We start from the raw sequence: 19,626 nt of genomic DNA on the forward strand, positions 1-19,626 counted from the left end.
GTCCAAAACTACTTTTCTTTTCCACCCCAGGTGCCTTTGATGAACGGTCAGATGGGCCCTTCTGTTCGTCCCCAGATGAGCCAGTCGTCCATGGCCCGTCACCCGTCCAGAGAGCAACTCATTGACTACCTAATGCTCAAAGTCTCCCAGCAGCCGCCGGGGCCTCCTCGTGTCCCGCAAGATATGCTGCAGCAAGAGGTGAAGGATGGTGTTTGTTTGAAAGTACTATACTCTGTAGGGACACGGAGATGTGTTTGTGCTGCTCTACAACATCCAGACAGTGATGTATGATAGAAGAAGGCTCGGCTCATTAGCTTAGTTGTTGTTGCCGTGCATCACCCTGACAGGCTGTTTCAACGTGACACCCTCCAGTTCTTATTCTGCTGCTGCAAGTTGAGCTAGTTTGAACTTTTAAGTTTCCTGAATTTAGAGGACATCTGGTTTTGAAGCGTCAATGTGTTGTTTAGGTTTTAATTAATGAGTATTGGACACCGCTAGTGTTGCCTTTTTCCCCTTGTTTTTCAGTGTTTATGCTAAGCTAAGTCATCCTACTGCTAGCTGCAGGAAGGATCTGAAAGTGGCATTATTTTCTTAAGTCTTCATTTAACTGCTTGCCCCAGCCCCGTTAGCTTATTGTCTGTTGTTGAGGGAGTTCTCAACACTACTCTTTAACCAAGTCCTGTAGATTTCACCAGCAACTCGTACAGGGTTGAAATTGAGAGAGAGAAGATCAAGAAAACATTTAATTGGAGGAAATATTTAGTGTACGCCCACAATTGCAGGATGAGACGTTTTCCAGGAAATGAGAAACTCCTAAAGACCATCAATACCTGCCTACCTGCCTACAGTGACCTACAATGATGTTTTTGTCATTGTTGGATCCATCGTCTGGAATATTAGTGTCTTATTGACTAAGTCTGAAACGGTCTGGACCAATTTGAACAGGTCCGACTCAGTCCTAAGCCGTCCAGCCCAGTCTGAACCAGTACGACCCTGTCTGACCCATTCACACCCAGTCCTAAGCTGTCTGACCCATTCTGACTCGGTGCGACCCGGTCTTAATGAGTTCGACCCAGTCCAACACAGTCTGAAGCAGTCTGACCCAATCAACTATGAATTACTTCAAACTTACTCCTAAGGGTTAGGGTTAGGGTTAGACTGGGTCGGACTGGTTAAGACCAGGTCACATTGGGTCAGAATGGGTTGGACAGCCTAGGGCTATGTGGTCAAACTGGTCAAGACAGGGTCATACCTACCAATCAACTCCAAATGACCTGAACCTGCTCCTAAGGGCTAGGGCTAGACTGGGTCGGACTGGTTAAAACCAGGTCACATTGGGTTAGACTGCGTCAGACTGGGTCAAACCTACCAATCAACTCCAAATGACCTGAAACCTGCTATTAAGGGTTAGGGTTAGACTGGATTGGGACTGGTCCAGACTGGGTTAGACTGGTTAAGACCGGGTCACATTGGGTCAGAATGGGTCGGACAGCTTATGGCTGGGTCTGAACGGGTCAGACTGGTCAAGACAGGGTCAGACTGGATCAGAGTGACTGGATTTTCCCCTGGTTCAGACTGGGTCAAACCTACCAATCAACTCTAAATTACCTGAAACCTGCAGTTAAGGGTTAGGGTTAGACTGGATCGGGACTCGTCCAGACTGGGTCGGGACAGGTTAAGACCAGGTCACACTGGGTCAGAATGGGTTGGACAGCTTAGGGCTGGGTCTGAATGGGTCAGACTGGGTCAGATCTACCAATCAAACCCAAATGACCTGAACTTGCTCCTAAGGGTTAGGGTTAGACTCGGTCGGACTGGTTAAAACCAGGTCACATTGGGTCAGACTGGGTCAAACCTACCAATCAACTCCAAATGACCTGAAACCTGCTATTAAGGGTTAGGGTTAGACTGGATTGGGACTGGTCCAGACTGGGTTAGACTGGTTAAGACCAGGTCGCATTGGGTCAGAATGGGTCGGACAGCTTAAGGCTGGGTCTGAATGGGTCAAACTGGTCAAGACAGGGTCAGACTGGATCAGAGTGACTGGATTTTGCTCTGGTTCAGACTGGGTCAAACCTACCAATCAACTCCAAATGACCCGAACTTGCTCCTAAGGGTTTGGGTTAAAGTAGCCTGGCATCAACTCTGCATGTAACTGGATAGTCCTTTAATCAGTCAGAGCGATTTTGCTGTAATTAAATTAAAACTGTCGTCTAGTCTAGTTGCCTATGTAGACAAGTCATTCAGTTCCAGACATATCAACTAAGCTTGACTTTAAGAGAGTCTTTGAAGCAGATATTCTTGTTACTTCAAAAGAATTTGTGTCACATACAATAACTATAAAGCCACTTTAAACCAAAAAAAAAAAAAAAGCTACTGTTGATTTCCTTCTAACACTGGAAAATTGTCTGAAAAAGAAAAGGCTAACAAAAGTATGTGGGTGTGTTTCAGATCCGTGTGAAAGTGGAGAAGAATCCAGAGCTGGGTTTCAGTATATCAGGAGGCGTGGGAGGCCGGGGAAACCCCTTCCGACCTGATGACAACGTAAATTCACACGAATTAAAGAAACGTCACTAGTTTCACAATGGCTGGATTTTTTAATATTTTTTTGTATTTTTTTATCATTTTAGGGTATATTTGTGACAAGGGTCCAACCTGAGGGACCGGCATCCAAGATCCTTCAGCCTGGGGATAAAATCCTCCAGGTATTCTGCTCTCTTTGCAAATACAAGTGTTGTGCTATCAGGTGAAAGTCAAAAAGGGTGTTTTTTTTTTAAATACGATATTTTTGTCTTCTTTCGCAGGCAAACGGATACAGCTTTGTGAATATCGATCACGGGAACGCGGTGTCCCTCCTGAAGACGTTTCCGTGCACTGTGGATATGATTATCGTTCGGGAAATGCAAGCATAGACTCAACTGAAACTGACCTCTTGTTAAGCGTGAAGCGAGGGGGGGGGGGGGGAGGTGGAGGCACATGAGAGATTTACGTTGTCATATTTTTTTATACGCAGAAAGAGACTGGTCTGTTGATACCTGTTGGGACTATTTATAGAAGAGATCCTCCAGAGATCCTCCATAGCCTTGACTAAACGGGGAAAACCACTGAATGTAGTGGGATCGGAGCGGGACGGCAGCAAAACACCTGCGAGTACGTGTCCTCAAAAAAAGGCCAACACTGTGGTATATATATATTTTTATACAAAAGAAGCTGAAGATACGACAAATACTGTGGTCTCTGTACAGATCTTTTTTCTTTTTTTTTTTAAAGTCCAAAACACATCGATCATTTTATTTCCCGAGATGAACTTTTGACCACTAGGGGGCAGGGCTCCCTCTCTTCTGTCATCTGGTTTGCCTTTTCCTTTTTTTTTTGACTTTTTTTGACTTTTTATTTAAGATGTTGAACCCGTTTTCTGCTCTGACGTATATTTTCGGAGGACAGTGTTACGTGCTTGTGTCGTGCGGAGGAGAATGTGGAACGAGGAGGCAATTTTTAAGAGGAAATCATTCAACCCACCCCCACCCCGTTTCCTGCTTCCTTTTTTAAAAACCTGTGAACATCCTCCAGCGTACAGACACCTCTGTCCTCGGTTCATCTCAGCTGCTCGGAGTATCACGGACCCAGACCCCCCCCCCCTTCTTTACTGTGTTGGAAAAATATCCTCCACAATACAGATGGATCACAATCGTCTAATGAGATTCACATATTTAGGGGGTGGTATATTTACTTGATCTTAATCTGTTTTGCCAGGTTACTATTTAAGGTTTAAAGTACTATTTTGGGAGAGATGTGTGTTTTTCTTTTAGGACACAAAACAGCTGTTTCAACCGGTTTTTCGCTGAATTTTTAAAGGATTTTCCCCTAAAATGTTCCAGGCAGAGAATGATGTGGCGGTTATGCTAATTAGCCAAAGCAAGTTGAGAAATCAGGAGGTGAACGCAGGAGATGACGTGAGAAAGACGTCAGAATAAGGTTTCAGGCAGCCAAGAGGGTGTAGCGAGGGGTTTCAACATCTGTCCGTTTTGTTTTTATTTTATTTTTAACACGGGGAGAAGACCACAGGTTGCCTTTTTGTGTCTATACATATATATATATATATATATAAAAAAATGTTTTATCATTCTTCTTTTTACTCATCCCTTTGAAAACGGCTTCTTTTTTTTTCTCTTTTCATTTTTGTTTTTGCTGTACAGAGAATCGAAAGAAGCGAGTTTGTTGTAAAGTGCCATAGACCTTGAACTGTTTGAACAGCGGGCGGGAGGGACGAGGGACGAGGGACGGGAGGGGGGCGTTTTTTTTTAAACCCCAGAATCCAAGCAATACCCACATAATCACAACCTCCTGAGTACATTTGCAGCAGCTTGAAAAGCAATAGTCAAAGCTTTTATTTTCTGTCACAAAACGTCATTTAAGAAAAAAAACAAAAAAAAAAAACTCAACCTTTTAGTAATCCCTGATGGATTTTACATGATTTTTTATATTGTGAAAATCTTTGTTTTGTAATGAAATGGCACAGGAAATATATACGATAGTACTGACAAAAGCAAAAGACTAAAAAAAAGAAGACATCTCTGCATTGCCGGAGACTTTTTAACCATCTGTTGCGTAGGATACGGTGTCTCCTGATGTTCGTACGTGCAAAAATAATCAAGAGTAAAGGAACAATGTGTTTTCAGCCTGTTAATACTCATTCATTGGTGCGGTGAATAATTATCCAGTGAGACGTGTTTCCAAATAAAAAAAAAAAGATACGGAAATGATAAGATTCACGTGCTATATATTGGCCCCCCACGAATTCCAGCAGCATATTTGTGACCACTTTTTGTACGATACGTATATATATATATATATAAATACATGTAATCTCGTTTTAGCCTTTTTAACAATTCGCATCCCCCTCGACTCGTCGACTAGCGGATGATGGAAGCCGTCTGCTGTAGTTTTTATTTTTAAGCTTGTGTCACTGGCGAACCAAAATGAAAACACTGTGGTGATTAACTTAAATTTTTATCCCTTTAAAAATTAAAAAATAAATAGTCGTGCCGTTTTAAAAATGAAAATGCACCGTTAGTTTTTAAAACTTCACTTGAAAATTTCCCAAATTTTTCACGAAGCGTATTGTATTTTTCACACATGAAATCATTGATTATATTATTTGTTTTTAATTTTTTGGTGATTTTTTTTTTTTTTTTTTTTAGGACTAGAGGGCAGGATCATTTCTGGGGTCACTTTATATTCATGGCTAAAAAAAAATAAATAAAAAAATGTCTGACATTGTAGACAATCTAGGGAGATGAAATTTTCACACTTTCTTCATCCGTGTCATTTTTATTTTTTATTTTTTTCTTCCTTACTCTCCCATATTCTTATTTATTTAGCAGTTCTTCTGTGGAGTTTTAGACCTTACTAATCAAATTGTAAATACTCTTAAAAGAAAACAGTTTGAGAAAAGAGTTAATTATGGCATTAGTGACTCGGTGGCGATTGTAAAACCAGCAATAAATTGCAGATGCAGAGGCGCGCCCGTTTTAATGTATAGCTAGTATTTCTAAGGTTTCTCTGGAAACAGTCACAGTGGAGACGACGATGATGATGATGTTGATGATGATTGATATGCATTTATCCAACATTCCAGATTTTGTACATAATTTCCTGTTTCTGAAGTAACCTGTGGAAAAAAATAAACTAATGCTGTTTAACACTGATCCTTTTGTCTTTTATTCCATCCTCTGGGTTTAGTTTAATTAACCAGCACATTAAATGATGTATACAGTTGTTATAACAGGAGTATGGCACACTTGCTTTTAAATTTATCTGTAAAATTAACATTTTATTTTTGAGATTCCTTCTTGTCATCAATCGGCACCATTTATTCTGGTTTATATGGATCATTCCTCTCATGATTTGTTAGTTTTTTGGTCTTTTTTTGTCTTTTATTGGTTTGGTGAAAAGAGGAATGCTTGTGAGAATGAACGTTATCGCAGAGCTGGCATTATAATGTATTATAAATCATACAGATGTGTGAAGAGTCAATTTCTGAATTTCTTGATAGCCTTGATTGATTAATAAGAATAAGAAAAACCTTTATTAGTTCCGCAATGGGGAAATTGCAGTTAACAACAGCTTACAGAAAATGCAGAATAAAAAATAAGAGCAAAAAGAGTAGCTATAAAAGATAAATAATGAAATAGAATCGAATAGAAATATTGCACAGATTGAATTGTAATATTGCATAGACTGGTGTCAAGCTGTTGTTTGGAGTTTTTACACTTATGGTGTAATAGTATTGCACATATGATGTAGTAATATTGCACATATTAAGAGTGTTCGTTGTGGAGCCTAACAGCAGCAGGAAGGAAAGACCTTCTGTATCTGTATCTGTAATAGATCCGTATGGATGGACAAGCTTTCCCTGTTGCAGAAGAACTCTGTTGCAGTCACTGATGGCCTCGCTATGCTTCATCTCTCTCCTCTCAAAACAGCTTTAAAAGTTTTGCGTGTCCCTAAAATGAATCCATGTGACTCTGAACAGCTTACTTGTGGGAATTATATCCAGAAGGTTGCATGTTCAAGAACTTTGTCTTAGTTTTTGGCATAAAACAATAACGGTAAACACAGGAAGAAGAAAATAAAAGTAGTCGAGGAGAATAAGTATAAAACTATGCTTGCAATAATAAGGTGACTTGAAAATATGCCATTTTTAAATAAAGGTAGCAGAGTTGTGCAAAAACAAAGTATTAACATACAACTATAAACACAGCATGTTAGAGAAATAAAGACATCACATTCAAAATCTTTGATCAAATATAACCAAATAAAACAGTTTTATTGAATTCGATATAATAATATAATTTTATTTTTGCTTTATTAATATTGTAAATATGGGTTATTTTGGTCTCTACCAGTTGGTGGCGACAGTGCGCCAGTTTGTTTGCAGTAAACCCTCGAAGAAGAAGAAAACCAAGGAGGCGAAGAAGAAGAAGAAGCAGCAGCAGAAGCTATCGCTCCGCCCTCCTGCTGGATGTTCGGAGTATTACACCGTGTAGGGTTAGCTGATAAATAAATACTGCACTAATACCACACTCACTAAATCACTACGGTTAGCTGCGGCGAGCAATGAGCGGGATACCGGGGACCGCCGTCGTCCAGGTCACCAACCTGTCCTCGGCCGTGAGCAGCGAGCAGATGCGCACTCTTTTCGGCTTCCTGGGAGACATCGAGGAGCTGCGGCTCTACCCGCCCGAGTAAGAGCGACCCGCCGCGGCGCAGCCAGCCACGCGACACCGCGGATGCGCGGCCTCTTCGCGGTTCCTTTTACAAACATCAAAACCGAGCGCTTGCAGGTGTATTTAACTAACCAACCCGCCTTCTTTTCTGCTTGTCTCCTCTTCCACAGCAATGCCCCTCTGTCTTTCTCCTCCAAAGTGTGCTATATAAAGTACCGAGAGCCTTCCAGTGTTGGTGTGGCGCAACATCTCACCAATACTGTGTTTATTGACAGAGCTCTGATAGTAGTGCCATGTGCGGAAGGTGAGTGCGACCAGTTTTATTTAAAGAAATAAACGTTTCTCCCCGTGAATTCGGTTATTTTCGGTTGGGTATTTTTTTATTTATTTTTTAATTCACATGGAGGAAAGAACATTTCAGCCATTTTTTTTGTACTTGACACAGGTGATGGGCTCAATAAAAAACCCTCCCCACCCCTCCTCAAGCAGGGCTAATAATGCCCCCATAGGTTTGCAGTCACAAGGTGGTTCATACACATTGTATTATATAGGTTTATGTTATAAACACTGGATTGTGTGGAAGAAGTAGTATTTTTAATATCATGGAAATGCCTAAAAATGTCCAAACACAGCTAACTCACCTTTTTCTCTCTTTTCATTTTTATTTTTGTGCTCCTTTTCTTTACATCCCCCTTCCCCCTTCCTTTTTATTTTTCTTTTATTTATTTATTTTTTGTGTACAGTCAAAATGATATCACCTCTAACCTGATGCTTTTTTCTGTCCACGTTGACTTGGTCCTGGAATGGCTACTGAGTTTATTAATTTGGTTCTGTATGTTTTTTCTGTGTGATTATGTGTGCATATCAGATGACTAGACTGGCCCAGCTGTTACACTACACTAGCCTGAGTCAGGCATTGTTTTCCAAGCCACTATCCCCGATCGGGCCAACGCAGCCTTCAAGGGGGGAATGTGACCAGGAGAATAGCCCGCTGAACCTTCCAAGATGGACACCTTGTCTCTTTTTTTTTATTTTTTTATATTATTTTTTATTTATTTTTTTCTTTTCTTTTGGTTTGTTTCCTTTCATACTTTCCCATGTTGTCCACTCTCTACTGTCTCTATCCAGAAAACTTGCAGTATTTGCCTAATCTCTAAGCGTTGTGTTTATATTTGTTATTTTGGTTTGTTGTTTTTGATTATTGTCCAATCCTCCTCCCCCACCCCTCCCCTCTCTCTCTCTGCTACAGCTGCAGCTTGTGTGTGATTGAGTTCTGTCCAGGTTGCTACGGCATACCGGTGGGACGTGTGTCACACATGGGATGCTAGGAGGATCAATAACACTTGTGTTCTCTTGTCTCCTGCTGTTGACGTAGTGAGGGGCTAGTCTTTGTGGAAGGAAAAAAAAAAAAAAAAAAGTGAGACCCAGTAACGAAAGCTTTATCTCATCTGAGCGTTAATTCTTTTTAAATTATATTCACATGTCTGTAGTCACATTACTACGCTACGGCTCTTCTTCTTTTTTTTTTTTTTTTTAGTATCAGCTCGTGACATGCGCATTAATGCTCTGCGTCATTAATGCTTTCTTTTGCATCTGTATCCTAACACTAGAAGGACACCTGCAGTGTTTACACAAACTGTAATTCATCCTCAGTGCTTTTCTTCAGCTTTTACTGAAACATACCTGTAGCTGTGTGTTAGCTTCTTCTCCAGCGAGGAAGCAGCTTAGAAACCTTGAGAGGAGGAAAATTTAGCAAAGATTTCTGTAGCTAAGTTTTGAGTTAACCTTTCCTACAGTTCTTAAAATTGTTGTTCTTCTCTGTATCTGATGTTCTGTGTGCTATTAGTGATGCAGCCATTGGGGTTGTCTTGTGTTGCACACCTTTCCAACACTGCGAAACGATCGCCCCCCTCTCCCCCACGGAAAAGCGCCCATGCTTGATATCGTATGGTTCATGACCAATATGTTTCCAGTACAGGTGACCCATACATCAAAGTGTTGACTCATTCTCTGCATTGTTTTTTCTTTTCTTTTTCTTTTTTCTTTTTATCTATGAAAAGAGACCAAGGACAAACTAAAAAAAAAAAAAAAAAAGTTTCTTTTGCTTGTGGAAGTTTTAGATTTTCATTGAAAATAATAATTTAGACTGAGGAGAGTAGTTTTTGATAACAGCACGGTAGGGATGCTCGGTCTCCTGAATGCCATGAGTAGACAGTAGAGCACTTGTAGGGTGTATGGGGGAAGTGTATGCTCTCTTTCTCTCTAGAATACAGTGGGCTAATTGTGCAGACATAGAGGAGACAGAGAGACGAGTCCCTCTATTGCCTTCACTAATATTTGCTTTTGTTCTGCAGGGAAAATCCCAGAAGAGGCCAAGGCTTTGTCGCTTTTGGCACCGGTCGCCCCAGTACCCAGTCTGATTCCTGGCGGGGGTTTGCTACCGATTCCTACACCAGCCCCGCTTCAGAATGTGAGTCAGCTTCTCGTCGTTATTTCTTTTGCGCAGGAGTGTCAGGGCCTGGGCTGAGGATTGGCCCAGATTATCTCATAACGTGAGGTGTTTACAGATTTGTTAACCTATTTAGGCTTAAAATGCCAGCTAAAAAAGGCCTTTTTATGCCTAAATACTCTTCTGTAAACCCCCTCTCAAAACCTGAGGTTTTTCAGAACAATATGTTAAAATATGTCAACGCTTACTAAAACCTTAATTTCTCAGGCTCTGTAGCAGATAAAAACATGAGATAAAAAGCATTTGAGAGCTTGCTTCTTTGGCTTTCAACTTGACTGACTTGCTAGGGCATAATCTTCAAATGCATTTTTTTTAAAAATCAATAAACACCAAACATTTTTAAAATTTTGAAAATCAGTAAAGATCTATTTTTTCAGTTACTTCGTCAATATCACTTCCTTCACTTGAGTCAGCCATGACGGATCGCTAGCACGGTGTTTAAAATTTTCGATCAAAACATACTCCACGTGTCAGGCTTATTTCGACCAATCACAAAGCGTTTTATTAGTCACATGAGTTTAAAAAAAAATCCCTAAGCATCTCTGTCACTCACCCCAAGAATATTTCAGCCAATCACAGTGCATATAATTGGCCATGACGACAACGCTCAAAATGACACAGACGCGTTTGTCGGCCTTAATGGTAACTACGCACAGATGCGTGATCCGGTCTGAATGGGTTAATCTCCCGATTAATATGAAACATGTTTGATGTGTCGGATTTAAAATCTAAACGATTACTTCAGCGGTTCTGAATTGGCTGTAGGTGTGCATGTGAGTGTGAATGGTTGTGTGTTAGCCCTGAGATGGACTGACAACCTGTCCACCTCTAGCCCAATGACAGCTGGGATAGGCTCCAGCAGACCCCGCCTCCCTCCACAGGACAAGTGATTACAGAAGATGAATGAATGAATGAATGATTACTTGAGCACTTTCAGAATAACCGCTGAGAGGAGCAACACTTCCAGGACGTGTTCAACGCTAACGTTAGCTAGTGTAACCGGGCTTAGGTGCACTTCAAAGTTGGCTAAGATTTTAAAGCTTGCACCTCCCTAGAAATGTAACAGACCTCAATAGCTGTGATTGGTCCACTTGGTAGTAGTGTGTTTCCGCTTTACTATTTCCGGCTGCTTCTCCATCCTTGCAATTTTCCAATTGATTGTTTTGGATCAATAAAGACTGAACACGTCGAGGAAAGGTTTACTGAGGAGGTTTAGAGATTTCAGTGGAAGTTTCAGTTGCCATTGTTGAAAGTGAAGCAGGAAGTAGAAGCAAAAATTAACCTGACTGACAAAAAAGACACAGCGCAGATTAGCGTTTGGGTGGCCGGTATAAATGCCTCAAACCGACGTAGGTTACGGCGTCTATGTCCCACAGAGGCATAAACCGCTCTATAGTTAAACATAACCTGTCTGTGTGTGTGTTTACCACCTGCAGCTGAACCTTCCCGTGGTGAATCGGATATCGGCTGCTCTCGACCCCGCTGCGTCCGCTCTGTCACAGCCCCCCCTCGTTGGAAATGTGGACCCCTCAAAAATCGACGAGATCAGGAGGACGGTTTACGTCGGGAACTTGAACTCGCAGGTAAACGTGATGTCAAATCTCTGTTCACGTCCTAGCTGCAGTTAGATTTGTTGTGTTGTGATATTTGTGACAGTATTGTATTCATACCTAAATGGAAAGTGTTACTTTTCTATGCTAGAATATTAAAACCACCTCTTCCTTCAGGCCACTAGATGGTGCTGTTGGTTAAACTGGAATAGACTGCAATACAAATAGCTCAGCTGGTTATTTATGACAGGTTTGCAATGACAGGTGTTGCTTGTTCAGTCGCTCTTCTTTAAAATCCTATTTGGCTGCAATAAAACTTGTTGACAGGAGACTAACAGACTGAGAACTTCATCGTATTATATTGATCAGATGTTGTTCTTGTGTAAAAAGCTAATAAATTGGAATTTGTGATTAAAATTTGCACAAATTTACAGTTTCATCCAAATGAATACATCTAGGTCACTCTGTGTCATCATTAACGTGTTAAAAGTCTTGACTTTTAGCTTCCTGTCTATTAAATAAGTTAATTCTCTATCGCTTTTATCACGGCATTAACCCTTTGAAAGTAAATTTAAAACTGTCCTTTGAACCATTTGGAGTACAGGCTTGGTTTTGGCCACTTTTGAAAGATAACACTCTGAATTTTTGTCTTAGAATCTGTCTTAAGTGCTACTGGCGCTGACTAATATGAGTTTGAATACACCGAAAAAGAAGGATTTCATGTCGGTCTAAGTTTTTCTCAGTAATGTTTGCCTCAAAATGACTGTGACTTGATGACGTGGACTGGAAAACACCTTGTACCTTGTCCCATTTCAAATTTTGACAGTAATACTACAGAAAAGGCGTATTTTACAGATTTTTTTTTTCAATGGATAGCAGCCAGTGTGCCAAAATTGTGCTAAAGACATGGTAAACAGTCAATCGTCTATTGGGTCAAGAGAGGTGGCAATCAAAAGTCGAGAGTTCAGAGCTGTTTTGGTATCACGGTGTGACTAATACACGCAAGCTAACGGAAGTTACGATCGAGAATATGTGAAAAAATATGCGCTCTCACGGAAATTGTGACTTCTCTTTTATTTTAAATGTGTTTTTCTCTCTCCACAGACCACTACTGCAGATCAGCTGTTGGAGTTCTTCAAGCAGGTGGGAGATGTAAAGTTTGTGCGTATGGCCGGAGACGAGACCCAGCCGACGCGTTTTGCCTTCGTAGAGTTTGTCGAGCAGGATTCCGTCGCCAGAGCCCTGACCTTCAATGGAGTCATGTTTGGAGACCGGCCACTGAAGTATGGATTTGGATCATTCTGCAGCCAAATCCAGCATCAAGAACTTCTGAGTAATGCATGTGAAGGAAACAAACTCGTTCTTTTCTTTCAGGGTCAATCATTCCAATAACGCTATAGTAAAACCCCCAGAGATGACGCCGCAGGCTGCAGCTAAGGAGCTAGAGAGCGTGATGAAGAGGGTGAGGGAAGCTCAGTCCACCATTGCCGCCGCCATAGAACCAGGTACAACACTTTGATTTGCTACTAGCATAAAGTTGCACAAAGCTTAAGTTGTGTGGTGCGCTGACTTCTCCTCATCCTGCAGCAGACACAAAGAAGCGCTCCTCCAGTCGGTCCAGGAGGTCGCGCCGGTCACGATCTCGTTCGCACTCGAGAACACGCAGGAAAAGGTCGCGTTCGAAACACAGGTGACCAACCAAAACCCTGCTGCTTTAAGGATTTCACTAACTTGACGTCGTAGTAATGTGATCGTGACAGTTTTCCCCCTTCGTCCTGGAGCAGGCCGTCGCAGAGGTCGTGGCCGGGCAGCGACTCGCACAGTTCCAGAAGCGGCCACAAGAGGCGCTCTCGCTCCAGGGACAAACGGCGCAGCGGGAGTCGCTCGAGGAACGTTGGGAACAACCAACATATAAGGTATTAATCCCCAAATGATCTGTAGATTCTGTTTGGTACAAATGTAGCAGAACTCAATCTGCTGCACTTAAAAAATTAAACTGACTTAAATTAAAATGTAGTAACACCCTGTCGTACCTTTTCTGGCCACTAGGGGCCTCCAGATTCCCTATGTTCCAAAAGAAGCTGCCTAAATTTGCATCTTGCATTGTTCCCGAAAACGGTTTTAATGCAGTACAGGTTGTCTACGACCTGCTTAAAGATTTTGCACAAATACCTTAAGTAAATGTACTTAATGTGTTGTTATCAGAAGCCACAAGAGGAGGAGTAAGGATCGATCCAGGAGCCCTCGAAGGAAAGCCAGATCACCGTCACCAAAAAGGTCACTTCTCATCTCAACTCGTATGTCTTTTCTAATTGGACGTGTAATTTGGTGTCTGCAAAGTTGGTTCTAGGTATAAATTATTATTATTATTATTATATATATGTTTTTTTTTTATTATTGGCTTCTTCTAGAGGTAAAAGAGAGAGGAGGAGGGAGCGCAGCAGGGAGCGAAGGGACCGCTCCTCGTCCAGGAAGAGGAGCCGCAAAGACGAGGACAGGTTAAAGAGCAGATCCAAGACGATGAAGGTAACGAAAAACGACTACTACGAAACATAGCAAATATTCAAACTCTGTATAATACAGCATGTGTGTGTATATATATAAATTCAAACAGAAAACATGAAAAGCAGTCATGTCATAACATGTTTTACTAATAACACGAACGCATTCGAAGCGTAAAACACATGACCACATGAAGTCAAATAGAGAATCAAAATCAGGTCAACTTTCAAGTCAGAAAACGATATTCATATTTCAAGGAAACCAATTATTGGAAGTCGCTTCTTTCAAATGTCTTTGCACATAACCCGGTTAATTTGTGGCACCTAATTCTAGGATTTATGCTAAGCTAACGCCACCACCAGTGTGCCCTGGTGTAATATTTACAGTACAGTGTGCAGAGTAGTTTTATTTAAATCTGTGGCTTGGTCCTAATTCCGTTGTGACACTTTTGGTTTGCAGCATATACATAATATCTGTAAGTGGTGCCCTTCAAGCTGAGAGTTTCTGTTCAGGTCAGAAACAGATCAGTTTACAGAGACACTATGATTGTCTGTTGAATAATTCAGGATTGACGGCCAAATCGCTAAAGAAACTACATAAACAATGAAAACAAAAGCCTGTAGAAGTGTGGTTTATGTTTTTCATGTGAAAATATTATCCTTTTGTGCTCCATATAAATAATCTTGATGAAATCCCTTTAAATCTAAATTTCCTTTAAGTACTTCATTAAAAATATACATTTTATTTTAGTTCAAATGCAAAAAGGAGGTGAATGCATCATGTCAGCACATCCTCAACAGCTTCCCCTAAAGTAACCGTGTTTCTTCTGTGAGTGTTTCCACTTGTCCCCAAACCTGAAACTCAAACCACATCACTGCCCTGCCTCTGAGCGTTTACTATGACGATCCTCCCAAATGATAGTCGGATGAGATGAAAGGTGACACGTTTTGGAGCCTTATCTCGCATCATCTTTGCTTTGATAACAATCACAACATCTTTGCTTGACAAATAGCAGCCGAACGAGTGTTGTCCTCAAAAACCACTTGTCAGCTTGCAAAATTGTTGTTGCACTGCAGAGTCCTGGCAGGTTTGCCTCACACGCACCTTTGAAGTGATGCTGCAACCATCTAAAATTGATTTTCTCTATTTTACATGCAAAAACTAACACCTTGTTGACTTTACTTACAGCTGATAAAAATGTAAAAAGGAGCATATATTATTTCCTTAGCGTTGCTTAGAAAGTTATCTTTAAATATGAACTGTTTTCATTAGCTTAATGAGAGCCCTTTGTATCCATGTAGGGAGCTAATCTTCTTCAACAGAGCCCGCCGTGTTTCTACAGTAGCCTAGAACAGACAAACCAAACACTTGCTCTACAGAGGCTTTGGGGTTTTTATGTTCAAGTTCTCCTACAGACTTGGGTAGGATTATTTAGTTGGTTGCAGTTTGCATTTTCACCACTAGATGTCATTAAATACAACCAGACTGGACCTTTAAACTTCCACAAAACACACTCAAGTAGCTTAGTTAACATCTCAGCCATCCCTCTTATATGGCTAGTATGTGTCCCAGTCAATAATTTCACCCAAAATGTGGCTAAATCGGCTAATATCAGCAGAGCACTTTATATTACCTTGTCGTCTTAAGTTGTCAGTCTGAATTGACTTCCGTTTCACAACTGGAATTCCCCCCAGTCTGAAATCTAGTCCTGTTTCCTGGAGGAAAAAAAAATCTGTTAAAATCTTTTATCACGTCTGACGCTTGTGTACTGATTTACATAACCAAAGATTTATATGTGTGTGTTGAGACACAGACACCTTCTTCAGACATCATGAAAAGGACAGCTATCATCTTTTATCTGAACGTACCTCAGTTGAACTCCTTATCTTAATGAACCATGGACTTTCCTAGTCCTCTGTAAAGCCCAATCTGGCTACTGATTAACAGTTGGATTATTCACAGAGGTATTTATCTACAAAGCTACAAAGCTACAAAGCGAGTTTACAAAGCATCTCTCAACAGGTGGAATATTCCCTCAGTATTACATCTAAAGGCCCATGTCCATTCTCTGATGAGTCACAACTGTTTTGGAGGCACAAGGGAGACCTACACAATGTTAGGAAGGTGGTCAAAATGTTGTGCCTGATCATTGTAGTCGATCTACACATCAAAACCCAGTTATTCAGTGCAATGTCTTGTTAGCCTGCTGTTAATTTACCCATAATCATAGCAACAATTGCCCTGCCCTCAGGGACAACCCAACCCAATCCAGCAAATAGAATAAAAGTTTTTTTTTTTTTTATTTATTTTAGCTCTAGGTTTTTGGCCTCTTGTCCACAAGCGAAACAAAGTTTGAGGTCACAGAAAATCTACCTTATGGAAAACTCATAATGTAGGGAAGATACTCAGAAAATCAATTAATACATGTAATAACGCCATGAACGAGCGCAGGCCTTTCCTTACCAGACAGTTAAGGCTCCTTTAGAGCAGTGGTTCTCAACCTTTTTTGGGTCCTGGGCCCCCCTGCATATTTTTGATCGACCCCGAGGACCCCCCCACCCGATCTGGGGGCTAGCGGCACAATTCGATAGAAGCCGCTGAAGCTGCATTTTTAATTGCATTATGGCATTTATTCACTCTTTGAGGCAAATATGAGCTTTCTGTTGTGTCTGAGTCACATTTGAATAAAATATTGGTATTTCTGTAGATGTCATAGGATCTTTTTTAAAAGCTAATTTATTTTCACGGACCCCTTGCAATTACACCACGGACCACTAGGGGTCCACGGACCCCCGGTTGAGAATCTATTTAGAGTACTATGGGACATAGATGGTGTAACTTGCGTATGTAACCTACGCCAGTGCGACCCATTCATACTTGTGCACTCGTCAGTCTGGCTCGCTCTGTAACAACTCCATCCAAACACTAGTCGGCGCTGTGTCTTTTTTTGCCAGTCGGGTTAACTTTTGTTTCTACTTCCTGCTTCACTTTCAACAACGGCGACTGAAACTTTTGCCGAAATTTTGCAGAAGACGAGTCGTACAAATGTTTGTATCTCCCAACCTCCCCAGTTAACCTTTCCTCAATGTGCTCCATCTTTATTGATCCAAAACTCTCAATTTGCAAATTGCGGAGATGGAGAAGCAGCTGGGAATACTAAAGTGGAAACACGCTACGACCAAGCGCACCAGTCACAGCTCTTGCGGTCTGCGTCGCTGTGACGCGTAGTGGGAGGTGCTAGGGCCTACGTAGGGTCTTCTGCACAGTAAAAACGTCTGCACATGCAAATTTATATTGGATTATTTATTTTTTCTTCTTATCTCAGGTGCAAGTGGACTACGACAGGGAAGAAAAGGAGTATGAAAGCGACAGAGAAGACTCAGCCACGCCGAGCGAGGACATGGCGTCGTCACCCTGCGCCCAGCACAACGGCAGCTACAAGGCTCACAGCGAGGAGGACGTGGGAACCGACAGCACCAAGTGACTATTACAGAACCGAGGAAACGAATCCTGCTCCAGCAACGCCCAGCTCTACGCCCAGCGCGTGCGTATACATACATAAAAACACAAAGAATAACCACCTGAACACCTTTCTAATCAACACCGTCTAATGAACTACATACTTGGCACCTTGTGGATCCTGTAATTCAGCTCAGTTTTCACCTGGAGGGCAAATAAGCACTCGGTATAGCAGAGGCAGCCTTTAGGGAAAAGAACAGTGAGGTTTTCCTTAAATAAAAAACTATTTAATTGGAATGTATAACATGATACAGATCCTGTTGTATGTTAATTTGCTTGAATTACTCTTTTTCTAGTGAAGGTACTACAGCAGATTGAAAACTTATGCAGGGCTGAGCCAGATTCACGTCCCAGACAGAGATTTATAGAGCTTACACTAAGTTTTCCATCAATTAGAAGTTGTGTAATTGTGGTTTTGTGGTTATCGGCCTTACATTTCAGAAATGATCACTATTTATGTCACAGTTTTTCCTTTAAATGATTTTATCTTCATATTGGAAACGCGTTAAATTCGCCCTAAATGACGCTTCGGTTACCACTACATGTTTACTGTGACTCAGTATTGACGTTAATAGATGAAGAATGTAGAAAGATGCTGACTACACAAGATTTTAGGGACAAAAACTGAATAAAAGCTTGGTCTGGGAGCTGATGCCGAGCTTTGAACACTTCCTCAGGCAGCGTTTAATACAACGTATTAAAGATACTGCAGTTACTATTCTGTAAAGAAGAGCTGCACCTGGTTCTGTCTGGCTGCAACTTCAAATTTCCTGATAAGGGAATGAAAAGCAAGCAGCAGAGTTTGAAATTTACTGTAAATGTCAAGTGATGATCATGAATTTCTCCTTTTGGCCTTTTGATTTTGTTATTGTTCTGATAGACGGCACTGTGAATGAGGTATTGTTAAATTTAGTCAGTAAACCAGGAAGGGCACTTCTTTTTCATATGTTTTGTTTTCTGTCTTCCATCTCGCGCTGCCTGGGGTCTCGTGGGGTGTAACTGTATTTTCTTGCTCTTGCCTTGGTGTGGCTGCTTCGGCAACTTCCCATATTCTGTTTGCTTTAGCGAGAGAATGAAGCAACGACACATTACATATTCAGTGAGAGTGTTCAGAAGTGTAAAAACACGAGGGTCAGGATGGCGTAAAAAACAAAAACACTTCTGCCAATGCTGAAATGCTCATTTGCCCTTTGTGTTTTATTGAAGGAATGTGTTCCTTTGTTCTCTGCATATGTTTGGTAGTTTTATGACTTGAAGTGCTGTACTTACGAGATTGAAGAATGATATTATGTTCTCGCTGTGAACCTGTTGTCATAAAAAAAATATTGGTTTATCATTTATGGTCAACATATTGCTTTATTTCCTCTTTTGGTTTATGTAGGTGTACACGTTCTTGCTTTTCTTTTCTTCTTATATATATATATAAACTCCTGATGAGTAGCTGCAACAATTGAATCATGTTTCATGGTCCTGCTATTCTTGTAACGCTGTGACGCCTCTACTGTAAAGAAAAAAACAGAACATGATGGTGGTGTGCAAAACGGCTCATATTACTAGGGGAAAGTTCAGTCTAGAGGCTGAACGTGAAATCTGAAGAAGGGTCAAAAAGTGCCTACCCTAAGATTGTACAGAAAATTCTTACTAAAATATAAAAAATATATTGAAATACGGATGGAACTGATCAGATATTAAAGTATTGTACACTGCTTAGTGTATAACAGCAGAATAAACACTCTTTGGACTTTGATTTTCTGTTTAAATCTTTCTTTGCAGCACTGTCTGCAACAAGTGGCTTCAAATCAGGATCAGTGTTTGCAGAAAAACTTCTTATGTTTCAGGAGAGTTCTTTTCTTTTGCCAAATTCCACTTCCATGGCTTTTACTTTTTTTTTTTTTTTTTTTTAAAGTGTACAAATGGCTCTTGTTTGGAGTAGTGGGTGTGTGTGATGATAAAAGTTTAGTAAAATTTCAAACACAGATGATAGTAACCGTATGTGAAGAATTTTATTTTTTTATATCCGTGTACCCCACTACATAAGATAAATATAAATATATATATATACTGTAGAAATATATTTGATGGTTTTTCTCCAGGGCAATTGGTTGTTTGATACTGGGACTCGATGTAAAGGTTTGGTAACACTGTTTCTAAAGAGCTTGGATGTGTGTGTGTATATATATATATATATATACATGTGTGTGTATGTGGTTGTTCTCAGTTTGAATCTTAACAATACATCTGGTCTGTTTCCAAAAACATTCAATAAAGAGACTTTTCATTCATTAATTTTGCTTAATTACTCGTTTACACCAACAAG

At 40.7% G+C, this 19,626-nt stretch overlaps 2 protein-coding genes across 8 annotated transcripts in view; both read left to right on the top strand.

The window, feature by feature from the left end:
* erbin (erbb2 interacting protein) overlaps positions 1-4,250 on the top strand; it is a 52,965-nt gene extending 48,715 nt beyond the window's left edge. For all 4 annotated transcript variants that reach the window (XM_084572058.1, XM_084572057.1, XM_084572056.1 and 1 more), the window contains 4 exons: positions 31-198; positions 2,452-2,544; positions 2,631-2,705; positions 2,805-4,250. In XM_084572058.1, coding sequence (XP_084428184.1) covers positions 31-198; positions 2,452-2,544; positions 2,631-2,705; positions 2,805-2,912 — 444 coding nt within the window. In that variant the 3' untranslated portion in view covers positions 2,913-4,250. The remainder of the gene's footprint in view (positions 1-30; positions 199-2,451; positions 2,545-2,630; positions 2,706-2,804) is intronic.
* Positions 4,251-6,976: 2,726 nt separating this feature from the next.
* Positions 6,977-19,595, top strand: srek1 (splicing regulatory glutamine/lysine-rich protein 1). 4 transcript variants are annotated; one of them, XM_084571981.1, is made up of 11 exons: positions 6,977-7,247; positions 7,400-7,533; positions 9,584-9,699; positions 11,175-11,321; positions 12,393-12,571; positions 12,663-12,793; positions 12,876-12,978; positions 13,073-13,204; positions 13,494-13,565; positions 13,700-13,814; positions 17,116-19,595. In XM_084571981.1, exons 1-11 carry the CDS (start codon positions 7,120-7,122, stop codon positions 17,272-17,274), a joined length of 1,416 nt encoding a protein of 471 aa, XP_084428107.1. In that variant the 5' UTR covers positions 6,977-7,119; the 3' UTR covers positions 17,275-19,595. The 4 variants fall into 4 exon arrangements, with proteins under 4 accessions (XP_084428107.1, XP_084428108.1, XP_084428110.1 ...); XM_084571982.1 differs by having other exon boundaries at positions 13,494-13,585; positions 17,116-17,255; XM_084571984.1 differs by lacking the exons at positions 6,977-7,247; positions 7,400-7,533 and adding exons at positions 7,746-8,646; positions 9,076-9,207.
* Positions 19,596-19,626: the final 31 nt, after the last annotated feature.

Source organism: Chelon labrosus (assembly GCF_963514085.1).
Source record: "Chelon labrosus genome assembly, chromosome: 22".
Classification (NCBI taxonomy): Eukaryota; Metazoa; Chordata; class Actinopteri; order Mugiliformes; family Mugilidae; genus Chelon; species Chelon labrosus.